Source organism: Lynx canadensis, chromosome F1, assembly GCF_007474595.2.
Source record: "Lynx canadensis isolate LIC74 chromosome F1, mLynCan4.pri.v2, whole genome shotgun sequence".
Taxonomy (NCBI): domain Eukaryota; kingdom Metazoa; phylum Chordata; class Mammalia; order Carnivora; family Felidae; genus Lynx; species Lynx canadensis.
This window is the reverse complement of record NC_044319.2, coordinates 41511920-41525039: the sequence shown is the minus strand read 5'-3', so window position 1 is coordinate 41525039 and position 13120 is coordinate 41511920. Positions and strand designations below refer to the sequence as shown.

Below are 13120 nucleotides of genomic sequence, written 5' to 3'. Positions count from 1 at the left end.
GGCTGGTCTGGAGCCCAGCTCCCCTGACTTGTGAGTCATCCCTCTTCCTCCAGAGCCCAGTAAGTTATAGATCACTCATAGGTCTTCACCAACTGACTCCAAGGAAATCAGAACCCTCCTTGTCCAGCAGGAGGCTTAGAAACACTTCCTGCTTCCCTCTCTTTGCCTCCCGGTTTGGTCATGTTAAGGGCCCGGTTTACCCACCGCGATTGTTCCAGAAAACCAAGAATTGCTAAAGGCCATTGTGTCAGGTTTGCCCAACCCACGCTGTGTGACCTAGCCCTGCCCGCCCCGCCTCAACCCCTCTCGCCTGCCTCTGCCACCCCCTGATTTCACCACTCCGGGCTAGGATGGAACGGGGCAGCCTGATAAAAGGAGGGCAGGGTCTAGAGAGTCGGTTGCACAGGCTGGAGTCTGGTGCCGAGCCAGCGCCATGGCATGGTCCGTGGCCCGGGCAGGTGAGTAGGCCGTCAGGGACAGCGGGCGGGGCCCTGGGGGCTGTAAGGCAGGGAGGTGGCTTCTGCCTCGTGGTGCTGTTTGTGAGGGTACCGAAGCATTCAGCAGAGCCTCAGAGAGCCATCCTGTTCCTTCCTCTGCCTCTATTCCTGTGGGCCCCCTTTGGCTCTTTCAATTCAAGAGCCTTTGTGTTGCAAGGAAAGGCTTTTCTCAACAGGCTGAAATGGACTTTTCCTGTGCCCCCTCGCCCCCTCCGGGTCCTGGAAGCCCAGAGTCGGTGAACACCACTGCGGTGGGTGGTTTTGTCTTTCCCACGTTCTTAGGCTTCTGCTTTTGGTCCTTATGCAAGAGATGCCCCCTGCCAGCAGCTTCCCCAGCCCCGTGCTGGTTGTCTCGCAAGAAAGCAGGCAGCCTGGGGGCCACGACCTTGGGTGCCCTTGCAAGTTCTCTTGCCCTCGCAAGCCCTTGCAAGGCTTTATTAGGTGAATGGGAAAATTCAAGGTCATCAGAAAGGTGAAATAAATCTTTTTAAAGGAGTCCTGCCGAGCCTAGTTCTCCAAGCATGTTGGGAACTCAGCTAACCTCCTGCGAGGCGTGGCGGGAAAGCCACAGAATGTGGTAAATACTGGCTGTGAGCAGAGGCACAGAGGCCTCCCTGAGAGATGGGATCTCTGGCCTAACCCTTCCAAATTGGCTCTTTCCAGCCCTAGGACAGCCCCAGGTTTCCTGCCTGTTCGAAAAGGGAAACTTTCTCTCTGAAAACCTCACAAGTTAGTGGTTTTCCTAGATCTTTCTCAATACACACCGTCCTCCACTGGCGCTGTAGGGAGGGACAACCTCAACTCACGGAAACTTCCATCAGCTCTAGGACTAGTCTAGGCCAGGGAGGGGCCCCTGCCGTCTGGCCTGGGGGTGAAGGGATGGACACAGTGCCCTCCTGGGTCCCTTGTGGACAGAGGAAGGTTGATTTGCGGGAAGCCATCCTGGGTCTACCCCCCTCTGACCACCTCTACCCACTGTGTTTCAATAGGCATACAGGGCCCGGAAAAATGCAAATAACCTCGTAACTTCTGCCTTCTCTCCTGTGCTGTTACAGGTTTGATAGTTCTACTGATGATCCAATGGGGTAAGTGGTGCCTTTCCTTTGTCGTTTAAATGTTGATTTTATTTTTGAAAGAGAGAGAGAGAAAGGCAGAGAGAGAGGAAGACGGAGAATCCCACACGGGCTCCTTGCTGTCGGCGCAGAGCCTGACGCGGGGCTCGAACCCACGAACCGTGAGATCGTGACCGGAGCCGAAATCAAAAGCTGGACTCCTAACCGACTAAGCCACCCAGGCGCCCCCATAAGGGGTGCCTTTCTTGAGGCTAGCCGTGGGTTCCCTCAGCCCCTTCCCTGGGCTCTGCCACCCTCCCCACCCACTCCCCCAGCCCCGCCCCCAACCCCATGCCAAGAGTTCTTGCCATGTTTCCGGTGAGGCCTCTCCTCCAAAGCTCAGCCCCCTGCAAGTGTCCTCATGCCCCACACCTTCTTCCAGGAAGGTTCTTGCCTCCTCATCCACTAGCTGGACCACATGTCCACGGGGCCAGCTTCAATGTCAGCCTCCCTCAGGTCTTTCCTGAGGTCACTCGCTCCAACCTCTGTGCTCTCATATCTCTGAACACATTTTCCAGTATGTATGTCAGTGCTGCTAATTATTGGCATAGATGTCTCCCCGACCAGGCTGTGAGCTGATGGAGGTGAGGAACCTAGGTCTTACCCAGTTCCGTGTCCCAGCCCCGTAACTCATACTCCCGTTTCTGTTGAACTGATGGCATGTAGGGCCTGGAGGAGCCAAGAGAGCTCTTCCTGTATCAGACGGGAGAGAGATCTCTGGGGGACGTTCAGCAACTTGGACGCTGGAGTTCTCTTCCCACCCCACCCCGCTCCCTGTGTGTCAGTGGCCCCAAGAATGTTGGCTCCTCGGACCCTCACCCTGAGGCTGGGCTGTGACATTAGACAACTATTTCCCCTCCTGACCTCACAGGAGGCAACAGCCAGAGGCCACAGAAATAACAAACATGGGGAAGAAAGGTGGAAGGTTCCCAAAAAGTTTAAGTCCAAGCTGCTTCTGGGCATATGGTGTGGTATGATATATATATTAACGGAGTTTCATGTGAATGAAGGGTTAATATATGCAAAGCGCTTAGAATAGAGTTTACTATCTGTTAGCACTGTTCAGAGTATTTAACATACTAACTCGCTGTCCATACAACAGTCCTTTGAGGTAGGAACGATGGTCATTGTCATGGTATGGAGGAGGAAGCTGAATTGCCTGGCTAGAGAGCGGCAGAGTTGGGATTTCAAGCCAGGCATGAAAATTCCAGAGACCCTGTTCTTAACCACCGTACTTCATTGCCCCTATAGTACAAAAATCCATGCATAACGTTTTTTAATGTTTTATTTTTTTAATTTATTTGAGAGAGAGAGAGAGAGAGAGCACGCACAAGCAGGGGAGGGGCAGAGAAAGAGGGAGAGAGAGAATCCCAAGTTGGCTCTCTGTTGTCAGCACAGAGCCAAACGTGAGGTTCGACCTCACGAACCATGAGATCATGACCTGAGCCAAAATCAAGTCAGTGGCTCAATCGAATGAGGCACCCGGGCACCGCAGGATATTTGATATAATGCGACAGGATATAATGTAAGAAGAGACTCCGGGCTTCTTCCTAGATGGTCCTATGATGTGTTCCCTGGGTTAACCCTTTGCTTTGGGGAGTTCACCAACCCTCCTCCTGTATCACTACAGGCTGTACTCTCAGCCCCCACTGGCAAGTTCTGGCAAGTTCTACTCCTAAGTGGCCTCTGGCTAGAGCCAGTGATGACCCAAGAACTCCACCTTCCCCTTCGGGAGCCACCGATCTGCCCAGGGGGGGTCCCAGATAGTCCTTCATGTTCTGGGTTTCCACACAGCCTCCTGTAGCCATTTTGCACCTTCTTCCCCCTCCCCTGATCTCTCAGTGGCCAAATGGAGGCTGGAGGGGACTGTGGAGAGACCCTGTTGGGACAAAAAGAAGTCCTAGAGTCTAGACACTGGTTATAGATGTGCTCCAGTACAAACTCCCCATTCTGCCAAGTCCTTGGCATAAAATGTTGGCTTGTGCAAACCATACCCTCACAGACGACAAGTTCTAGAAGAGCCCTCAGAGACCACACAATCATTTTCAGATGGGGACCCTGGGCCAGGGCTGAAGGGGCAATTGGCCCAAAGTACATTTCTGGCAGATACAGGAGTAAAAACCAGCATTCTTGCTTTCTGGTTATCTGGTCAACCTAACATAGCACCGACCTCGGCGGGGGCCCTTGCCGCTAGATCAACCCCCTGGGAACAGACCCTCCCCCCCACCCACCCAACGAAAGTCCCCAAACTTTCTGAGGACTCCAGAAACAAGCTGCCTTTGAGTCAGACAAGTCAGACGCTTAACCGACTGAGCCAGCCAGGTTCCCCTGTATTTGCATTTTAATGAACATTCTGAAGTGTTCCAAGCAACATGTTGAAAGTCCTGCCTCTCCGCTGTCAGCCGATCAGGTGTCATGTTTAACACCCTCTGGCATTAGGTAGAGGGGGTCAGTCCTCAGCAGACCTTTCTGACCACCATTTCTTTTCTTGGCCCCAAATGGCCAGGCTCTGCTGCAAAGCTGGTCTGCTATTTCACCAACTGGGCCCAGTACAGACAGGGAGCTGCTCGCTTCTTGCCCAAGGATGTGAACCCCAATCTGTGCACCCACCTCATCTATGCCTTTGCGGGCATGACCAATCACCAGCTCAGCTCCATAGAGTGGGATGATGAGGTTTTCTACCAGGAGTTCAACGGCCTGAAGAAGATGTGAGTTGCACTGGACGGGGATGGGGGTTGGTGGAGACAGGTACCTCTTTCCAGAGCTAAAAACCTTCCCCAGCACTGCAATCCTGCTACAGACCTGCTGTGTGGCTTTGGGCAAGTCACATCACCTCTCTGGGCTTTCCTGTGCTTATACGGGAGGAGTAGGGGTAGATAGGGACTCCTGAAGGGCCCTTCCATTTAGGTCTAGGTGGGATCTGGCTTGGGAAACTGTTTTCTCTGCTGGGAATGGGTGCCCTTCTTCCTCCTACAATCTATGCGTTTTTTCAGCTCCCGTGTTATCACCCTCTTGACAAAGCCGCTCTGCGGATACGCCCTGATCTCTCTTCCTGAGTTCTTCATGTGTATGTCTCCCCAGCCAGATAGGAGGCCCTTGAAGACAAGAGCATGCTGTTTCTTTCCCAGTCTAGAGCTCCCCTCACCCAGGATCTATGCATAGGGACTTACACCTTCCCTGCCCCACACCCCATCAGTGCCCATCAGGGCACCCACAACCCCTTGCTTTCCGAGTCAGTGAGGTGAGCCTGGGGAACTGGCTGGGCATTAAAACCTGCAAGTTCTGGCATTTGTCTTATCTTTCCCAGGAATCCCAAGCTGAAGACACTGCTTTCCATCGGGGGCTGGAACTTTGGCACTCAGAAGTGAGTTGGCCACGGCACCTGTATGGCAGAGCCACTGGGTGGTGACCTGACTCACTGGCAAGAGAGAACCCGGCCAGTGGGTTCTGGAAATCAGGCCAGGTGGAATATAGTCAGGGTGGGGGATCAGGAGGGCGGCCTGGACTCTGGGGGCTGACCTTCCTCCTGGGCTCCTGGTGCCTCATCGGGAGGGCTGTGGAGGGGGCTGAGCTCTGACTGTTACACATCCGGTCTTGCCGGGAGCACAGGAGAGATCCTGGCCTCTTTCCAGGCCTCAGTGTCTTCCTCCATGAAATGGGTACAGGGAGAGTCCCAACTAACCTCAGACAACATACAGTGATGATATTTCCTGAGCTCTGAGACAGGATATCTTGTTTGAGAATTTTTGTTCCACTTCTGGGTGTCAAAGGCAGTCTGAGAACGAGCTCGGATGCCAAACTGTGGGCATTTTTGAGGAATAGGACGTTTTTGAGGAATTCGGGAGATGATGGAATGGGACATATGAAACTAGACTTTTCCTAGAAAGTCCACAATATATGGTTCCCAAAGTTCTAAACTACTCTTTCCAAAACCTTTTGGATCATGAGCCCTTTTGAAAACCTGATACAATTTATGACCCACCTTCCCCAATCTTTTATTGGAATGAGGGGATTCTTAGCCTGGGGTTCCCAGGCACATGGACCCCACTTAAGTGCTGCTATTAATTAAATCAGTAAATGAATAGAAAACCAATTAAAGTAGGATCCGTCTATAAATACCTCGAGACACTTATAGGGATCTTGGGAATCAGGAGATGTGGGGAGGGGGTTCCTGGGGCAGCTTGGGATTTTAAGGGTCTCCAGACTAGTCATAGTGATGGCACAAAGCATTTTACAAGTGTGAGTTTGAAGAAAATGACCACATTGACCCACCAGAGAACAAAAGCAGCAGGTTTCCAGGTTACTCAGCTCTTTCTACTTCCCTTTGTGCTCATATTAGAAACTGTTCCCTCCTTTCTAAACGTCTACCCTGGGGTGACAGCCGGCTCTGATTCAGGGGACCACAATTCCCTGAGCAGGGACAAGGCAGTAGGCGTGTGGAGGGAGTTTGGGGAGGCAGAGCTCCTGGCAAGTCACTGTGCCCTGGGGGCCGGACACCCTTCTAGACGGTCCCTTTCCTTAGGCCTGGCTGGTAAGTCAACAGCAAATATCCCAGCAGCATCTGAAGCAGCCCTCCCAGCATCCTCCTGGCCTGAACAGCCAGCCACAAATATCCTGCGTAGTTTCTCGTCTGCCTGTGAGGGAGAGAGTGGCCTCCTGTCAGCAAGACAGGCCCATACTGCCCTTCATCACCTCGCAGATTCACAGATATGGTGGCTACGGCCAACAACCGTCAGACCTTCGTCAACTCAGCCGTTAAGTTTCTGCGCAAATATGATTTTGATGGCCTTGACCTTGACTGGGAGTACCCAGGGAGCCGGGGGAGCCCTCCTTCGGACAAGCAGCGCTTCACAGCCCTGGTGCAGGTATGGTTGGGGGTCACCCAGTTGGCCTGGGGCGGGGGGACCCAGATTGGTGGCCTCGCCGGACAGGCCGGTGCTGTTCTGTCCCCAAGGTCTGTTGCTTCGGGTATGTGCAGAGCCCAGACGAGCCCTGCGGTCAGTTTTCAGACTCCTGAGGGTGAACATCTGCCTGGGGCCCACAGGGGCCAGCCTGGCCCCTGCCTTTGTAGTCACTGTGAGCCACCTCTGCAGGACCTGGCCGCTGCCTTCCAGCGGGAAGCCCAGACGTCAGGGAAGGAACGCCTCCTTCTGAGCGCAGCCGTCCCGGCCGGGAGAAAGAACATAGAGGCTGGATACGAGGTGGACAAAATTGCTCGGTGAGTCTCAGGCCGATGGCGTGGAGCGTGTGTTCTCTGAGGTGGGAGAGACCGAGGTCGGGCTGAGTCGCCTCAGGAGCAGAGCAGATGGTCACCTGCAAGGTACCGTCTGGGGAAAGCCCTACCCCTCCACCAGCAGATCCAGGAAGGATTTGCTCACGCTGTCTGCTTACTCCAGTGTCCTGGAGTCTCTCTTTTGGAATCCTTGCCCTTTTCCTTGGGAACTCGGTCTTCACATCAAGCACCCTGGGAGCGCAAGAGTGAAACCAAGAGGACAAGTCGTCTGGCTCTCTGCACCCCAAGGTGTTGAGCGTTAGAAATGCGGAATCTCCGGCCCTACCCCAGGCCTCCTAAAATTAGAGCCCGCGCTTTAATGGCGTGCCCGGGTGATTCACGTGCACACGAAAGTTTTAACAACACTGAGCTAGATTTCCCTCCCAAAAGGTAGGAGTACGAGGCGTCCTGAGGGTGCTGTGGGGAGGATGCCAAAGACAGGAGCTGCCAACCCCCCAGTATGAATGACGATGACTTCAATCTTGGCGGGTTGGGGGGAACTAGGGAGTGCCGTCTAATCCCCTCTCCCGGGACCAGGCGGGAGCGCTGCCTCTTACCTCGAGGGCCCTTCCCAGGCCACACACTGAGGGCAGGCGGGAGCAGGGAGGGACTGCTCACTAGCCCGTCACCCCTCTCTCCATGCCTCCTGCAGGAGCCTGGATTTCATCAGCCTTATGGCCTACGACTTCCATGGCTCTTATGAGAAGACCACAGGACATAACAGCCCCCTCTACAAGAGGCAGGGAGAGAACGGGGCAGCGGCCGAACTCAACGTGGTGAGTGGCTGCAGAGGTGAGGCGGATCCCCCCATCCGCAGGCCCTGTCAGGTGGCCTCTTTTGAGCCTCGAGGCCCTAGTGGAAAAGAAAGGCAGGATCACCAAGCAGGGCACAGAGGAGCCCGGACTTTTCCTTTCTTTGCTTGTTTATTTCCTGTCCTGTGCCAGTGCTGAGGGGAAGCCTTACTTCTCTGTAGCCTCCTGGCTGATGTTCGACACAGCAAACCAACTGAATGACATCAAATAATGCAGTGGCTACTTGGGAAGCCGTCTTTGAGCTTGAATGTCCGGCAAAAATGACCTCTTGCTTTCTTCACCTGCTCTACCCCATTTCCTTCAAGACAATGGGTAACCATTCACTCCTCATCACTGATTGACCTTCAATGATGAGCCGCCTCCACTCCCTACCCCAGCGCGTGGAAAGGGCAGGTTGGGTTTTCGCCAAGCAGCCTGGAAGATCTCCATAAGCCCACTCGACCCTTTGAAAGTTAAGAACAACCATATTATTTCTTTTAAAACAAACCAAAAAAGCCCTAAATTAAAGTGCTTTTTAATTTGGGGGAGCCCACGTCTTGGTGCATCGGCTGGGGTAGAACAATCTAGGCTTCTGTGGCTCTTTCACAAATAAGGAAGCCATCTGTGAGTGCTTGAGTCAGGAATCCATAATTCACGCTGAGCCCAGACCCCTCCACCCCCATCAGGAAAACTGTATGGGTCCTGCGGGAAGCCAGCCCAGCTCGGCGGCTCGACACCCAAAGACATTCAGCTGACAGGTGAGGGCCCCGAAATCCCACCAGCACGCAGGGGGAGGGAGGCCTTTCTCTTCTTACAAGGAGACCTTCTACTCTCTATACTGTGTGCCCGGGACTGCCTCCGGCCAGAGGGGGACTTTTCTGAACTTACACAGGGTGCCATAGAGCGGAGCAGGGGGCCTTGACCTCTGCCTTTGAATAAGCTCCCATCTGATCGGAGATAAATCACGTAGACCAGCAAAAAGAAATAAATACGAATACACGTAGTGAAAAATGTTCCTGACTTAAGTGCCAAGAGGGTGCAGAGTAACAGGAGGACTTGTACTTGAACAGAGGGGCTTCCTGGGGGAAGTGAGCCTGTAATCCTGGCTTAAGGGAAGAATCTTCATTATTCATTTATTTCACATACGTATGTTGGGTACCTCCCCATGTCACAGGCTGGGGGTGTTACGTGAAGTAATACACGATGGGGTCGGTCCCGTTCAGAGGCAAATGAGGCAGCCGTGTACTCATTTGTTCTTTCTATTTGAGCATCTAAGTGTCAGGCATTGTTCGAGGCACGAGGGATACAGAGATAAATAAAACGGACCCCATTCCCTGCTCTTGTACTCTGGGTGAGACCTAGAACAACAATAATGCGTATGATGAGCATGATCGCAGCTTTCCTTCACTGCACTATGCTGGGCCTTCCACGTGCATTACATCTTTTCGTTCTTGCCATTTCTATCGCTTCCATTTTACACACAGGAAGCCCTAGGCTCAGCAAGGTTAAGTTGTTGAGTGAGGAAGGGATCTCGGCCGCTTTGCTCACTGAGGTATCCCAAGCATAGAGCCTGGCCACAATGGGCCATCAATAAATATTTGCCCCGTGAATGGTTGTCTGACTCCAATGGTTGTCTGGGGTCGAGGGTCTAAGACAAGACCTAAAGAAGACAGGACGGTGTTGGAACACTAAAGCCCATCGGAAGCCCGCAGGCTTAGATGACCAGAACCAGGCCGAAGGCAAAGTAAATTAACCCTGCCCCTCCTTCTCCATCACCAGGACTTTGCCGTGCAGCTCTGGGTGCAGAAGGGGACCCCTGCCAACAAACTGATCCTTGGCATGCCTGCCTATGGCCGATCCTTCACCCTGGCCTCCCCATCAAACACTGGAGTGGGGGCCCCAGCCACGGGGCCTGGAACCCCTGGCCCCTTCACCAAAGAGGGAGGGCTGCTGGCTTACTATGAGGTGGGAAGACCCCACGGGGCCCCGAGTATGGGCTGGGGTGGGGGGTGTTCCTACTCCCATAGTTTCTGAGTGAGGATGCCAAGAGCAGCAAATTCTGGCCAAGTGAAGCCCAACCCCTTTATGCCATCTTGGATTATCCTTAAACCCCAGTGCCTCATTGAATCCAGGGTTCTAGGTCACTCAATCTAGAACCTCCTACATTCTCCAGACTTCCTCAGATAGGAATTTTCCAATCTCTAGTCTCCTCTGGGCAAAGAGGCACAGATGTCTGTGGTGCCCCCTGCCTCTGCCCCAGCTCTGCCCTCTGCTCCTAACAGGTCTGCTCCTGGAAGGGGGCCACTAAGCCCAGAATCATGGACCAGAAGGTGCCCTATGCCTTCAAGGGCAACCAGTGGGTGGGTTTTGATGATGTGGAGAGCTTCAAAACCAAGGTGAGGCCCAGCCCTGCTGGGAGGGGGGTGGTCCTGGATGGGTCCAGGTCAATAACGTTGAATGATGGCATCCAGAACCTCTCCAAAGAGGAATCTCCTCTGAAACATTTCACAAGTCTTCGTGTGATAGCATTTTGTATTTTTACCAACTATTGATTAAGAAAGGCATGATCACAAAAAATTGCCCTACGGTAAGTACCACTCTTGAAAGAATTTGTATTTTATTACATATATGTTTGCATTTAATAAAATACAAATTCTACAGACATAGGAAGAGGAGAAATACATACAGTGAGATATATCATTTTATTCAGCTCAATGACAACATTTGTGCATGCTCAGATTACAGACCTTTTGATTTACTTATATGACTCCCCACTCCTGCCAAGTATCAGCGGCTCAAAACAAGTGTATTTGTGTGTTTCCATGCCTCTCTCCCCCGTGAGATCACGAACTCCTGCAGAGGCACCTGCTCTGGTTTGTCTATCCGGACATCTCACGTCAGCTGTGATGCAGGGCAGACAGTGGCCGGTCCCTCTAGAGGTGTAGACAAAGCGCTCTGGGAGAATTGCGAAGGGAGTGTGATCCTGGCGGCGGGGAGATGGGAGAAGGGATCACGGTGGAAGGGTCTTCAAGAAGGTCTGAAAACAGAAGGGCGAGGAAACTGAGAAGCAAAGATATGTGGGGAGGAGAGGCCAGGCTGGACTCTGAAAACAAGCTGTCGGTCCTCACCGCTGGAGGGAAAGTAGCCAGAATGGGAGATGGGGCCAGCAAGGGCTCCAGACCAGCCCTACTCTCCAACTCCCTGCATGGCGTGTTAGGCTTAGGGGACGGGGAAACTCACTTGCGGGAACACACAGCCATTCACTGGGGAAACCTCAGGGATCTGGTGGAGGAAAGAAGGCCCTCAGGGAGGACAAAGACTTAAAGACAGGAAATCATTCAGATCTCTGGGGAAGCTTTGTCATCCCTATGGGAACTGGACTCGTCACAACCCGCAGGCCGTGCCCCCAAACACAGCAGCTCAGCACAGAAAAGACGGAGTTGTCAAAGCTTGCAACCTAGGGAAGTTCACACGCGCATCCACTCCTCAAACCCCCACCCTCACCCTCACCCAGGCCATGCTCCTGTTGAGAGGGGAGGATTCCAGAAGGATCAGGACTCAGTCGCCTAGGCTTCCCGCCCAGGGCTGTGTCCAGAAGCCTTGACCACTCATGACCTGGGGGTGCTGGAAAAAGAGCCCTATCCAGATGAGGAAGCGGGTTCTGGGCCGGGCCGGGCCGGGTTCCCCCGGGTTCCTCCACCTGCGCCTTGCTCCTTGTGCATAGGCCAGCTACCTGAAGCAGAAGGGACTGGGTGGCGCCATGGTGTGGGCGCTGGACGTGGACGACTTCGCTGGCTTCTTCTGTAACCAGGGCCCATATCCCCTCATCAAGACACTGCAGCTGGAGCTGAGTGAGTGAGGGGCCAGGGACCAGAGGCGGAATTCGCGGGTAGAGTAGGAACACCCCCTCCCTGAACTACAGGTCCTGGCTCCTTCTGGGGAAATACGCTTATTCCAATCCTGTGATCTCCCAAATTTCATGCACCCCCAGGGGCCAAGGAAACTTTGGAAGCCATTCTCTTTTCAGGCTCTTCTTCCCCTTTCTGACGGCAGCTACGCCTGTCCAGGGCTTGCCTCTGGGGGCCCTCAGCCAGGGAGCTGCAGCTTTGCTCCTCTCTTTTCAAAGAGAAAGCCTGCGCTCACCTGGAGCGCAAGACCCCCGGAGGCCCTCGCCAGTGTGTGGCCGGTCTTTGCAGATGATAGATGGCCACTGGCACCCCCGTGCTTTCTGTTGAGCTGCACTGCAGCTCTAAGTGGGGCTGTGGGGCACCTGGCTGTGCTCTGCCTTTGGGTGGGGGGAGTGGTGAGGTATTGAGCCACGGCCTGCCTGTGGTGGTTGCCCGTGTGCTTGGCCTGTGGGTTTGGGATCTCTTGGGGGAGGCTTGGCTGAATGTTCGCTGTCTCCCCACGTCTTCCTTTAGGCCCGCCAGGACCTGAAGTCCCCGCACCAGACCAGCCTTCTGAACCTGAGCGTGGCCCCAGCCTCGAACAAGACACCTTCTGTCGGGGCAAAGCTGACGGGCTCTACCCCAACCCTGGGGACCAGTCCAGCTACTATAGCTGTGCAGGGGGGCGGCTATTCCAGCAAAGCTGCCCAGTGAGCTTGGTGTTCAGCTCCTCCTGCAAATGCTGCACTTGGAGTTGAGTGCCCAGGGCCCCTGCAGCCCCAGCCACCGGGCCAGGCGCTAGGGTCACTCCACAGTCTGCCTCTGCAGCTCTCCCTGGGGGCTACAATCCTAGAGACCTCCCTGTGGCTTTTCTGTATCCAAGCTTTCTGCTCTCAGCCTTGAGTTCCTTTTCCTATGGTCCTTCTGGACCTGTTACTTGCAAAATAAATCTATGGTTTGCTCCCCACGGTCCCCGGGTGTGGTGACTTATAGAACCTCTCTAAGCACACTGTCAGTTCAAAACTGGGAAGGTGGGGAAGCCAAGAGGCAAGGGTGGCCTAAGGCATGCATAGGTCTTAGCCAGGCGGGAAGGCAGGCCCTTCGGGGTGCCCACATTCCAGTGGGCAGCTCTCAAGGCACTGGTGACCTCACTGGAGAGCTTTTCCTGCTGGCCTCCACTCGGGTGTTATTCCCAAGATTCACACTAGATGGCAGCAGAAAAGAGCTTTTCCTTGCCTTAGGGCTCTGCAATGGCCACCCAGCATTAAAATAAGAATCCAAACCCCAGGTGGGTATTCAGGGCTCGCTTTGAGATAAATCCTGTTTTAGGCCTTCTATCACCTACTGCTCCTATATGCCAGACAAAGGAGGGACAATTATTATGCTCATTTTACAGGTATTTAAACAGAAGGCTAACTAACTAACCCAGAACTGAGTCCTAAATGGGCCACGTTGCACACACAGTATCCCGGATAACCGAGCAATGCAAATGGTCCCTGCAGCTTTGGGTTGAAGCCTGGTCGTTCCATTGGAAGAAAATCTGCACGTAACCTAATGGTCC

At 53.7% G+C, this 13120-nt stretch overlaps 1 protein-coding gene and 1 long non-coding RNA gene across 5 annotated transcripts; one reads left to right on the top strand and one right to left on the bottom strand.

Annotated features, from left to right (window-relative positions):
* The first annotated feature begins 324 nt into the window (after positions 1-324).
* On the top strand, positions 325-12531 carry CHIT1 (chitinase 1). 4 transcript variants are annotated; one of them, XM_030302548.1, is made up of 11 exons: positions 325-458; positions 1553-1582; positions 4116-4317; positions 4917-4973; positions 6309-6474; positions 6703-6827; positions 7534-7657; positions 9452-9637; positions 9955-10068; positions 11397-11523; positions 12094-12531. In XM_030302548.1, exons 1-11 carry the CDS (start codon positions 434-436, stop codon positions 12315-12317), a joined length of 1380 nt encoding a protein of 459 aa, XP_030158408.1. In that variant the 5' UTR covers positions 325-433; the 3' UTR covers positions 12318-12531. The 4 variants fall into 4 exon arrangements, with proteins under 4 accessions (XP_030158408.1, XP_030158407.1, XP_030158409.1 ...); XM_030302547.1 differs by having other exon boundaries at positions 328-458; positions 12082-12531; XM_030302550.1 differs by lacking the exon at positions 325-458 and adding an exon at positions 680-748 and having other exon boundaries at positions 12082-12531.
* LOC115505128 lies at positions 10516-11237 on the bottom strand. Its single transcript, XR_003965924.1, has 2 exons — positions 10801-11237; positions 10516-10709 (listed from the first exon to the last, which is right to left on the bottom strand). It is a non-coding gene; the product is annotated as an uncharacterized LOC115505128 (long non-coding RNA).
* Positions 12532-13120: the final 589 nt, after the last annotated feature.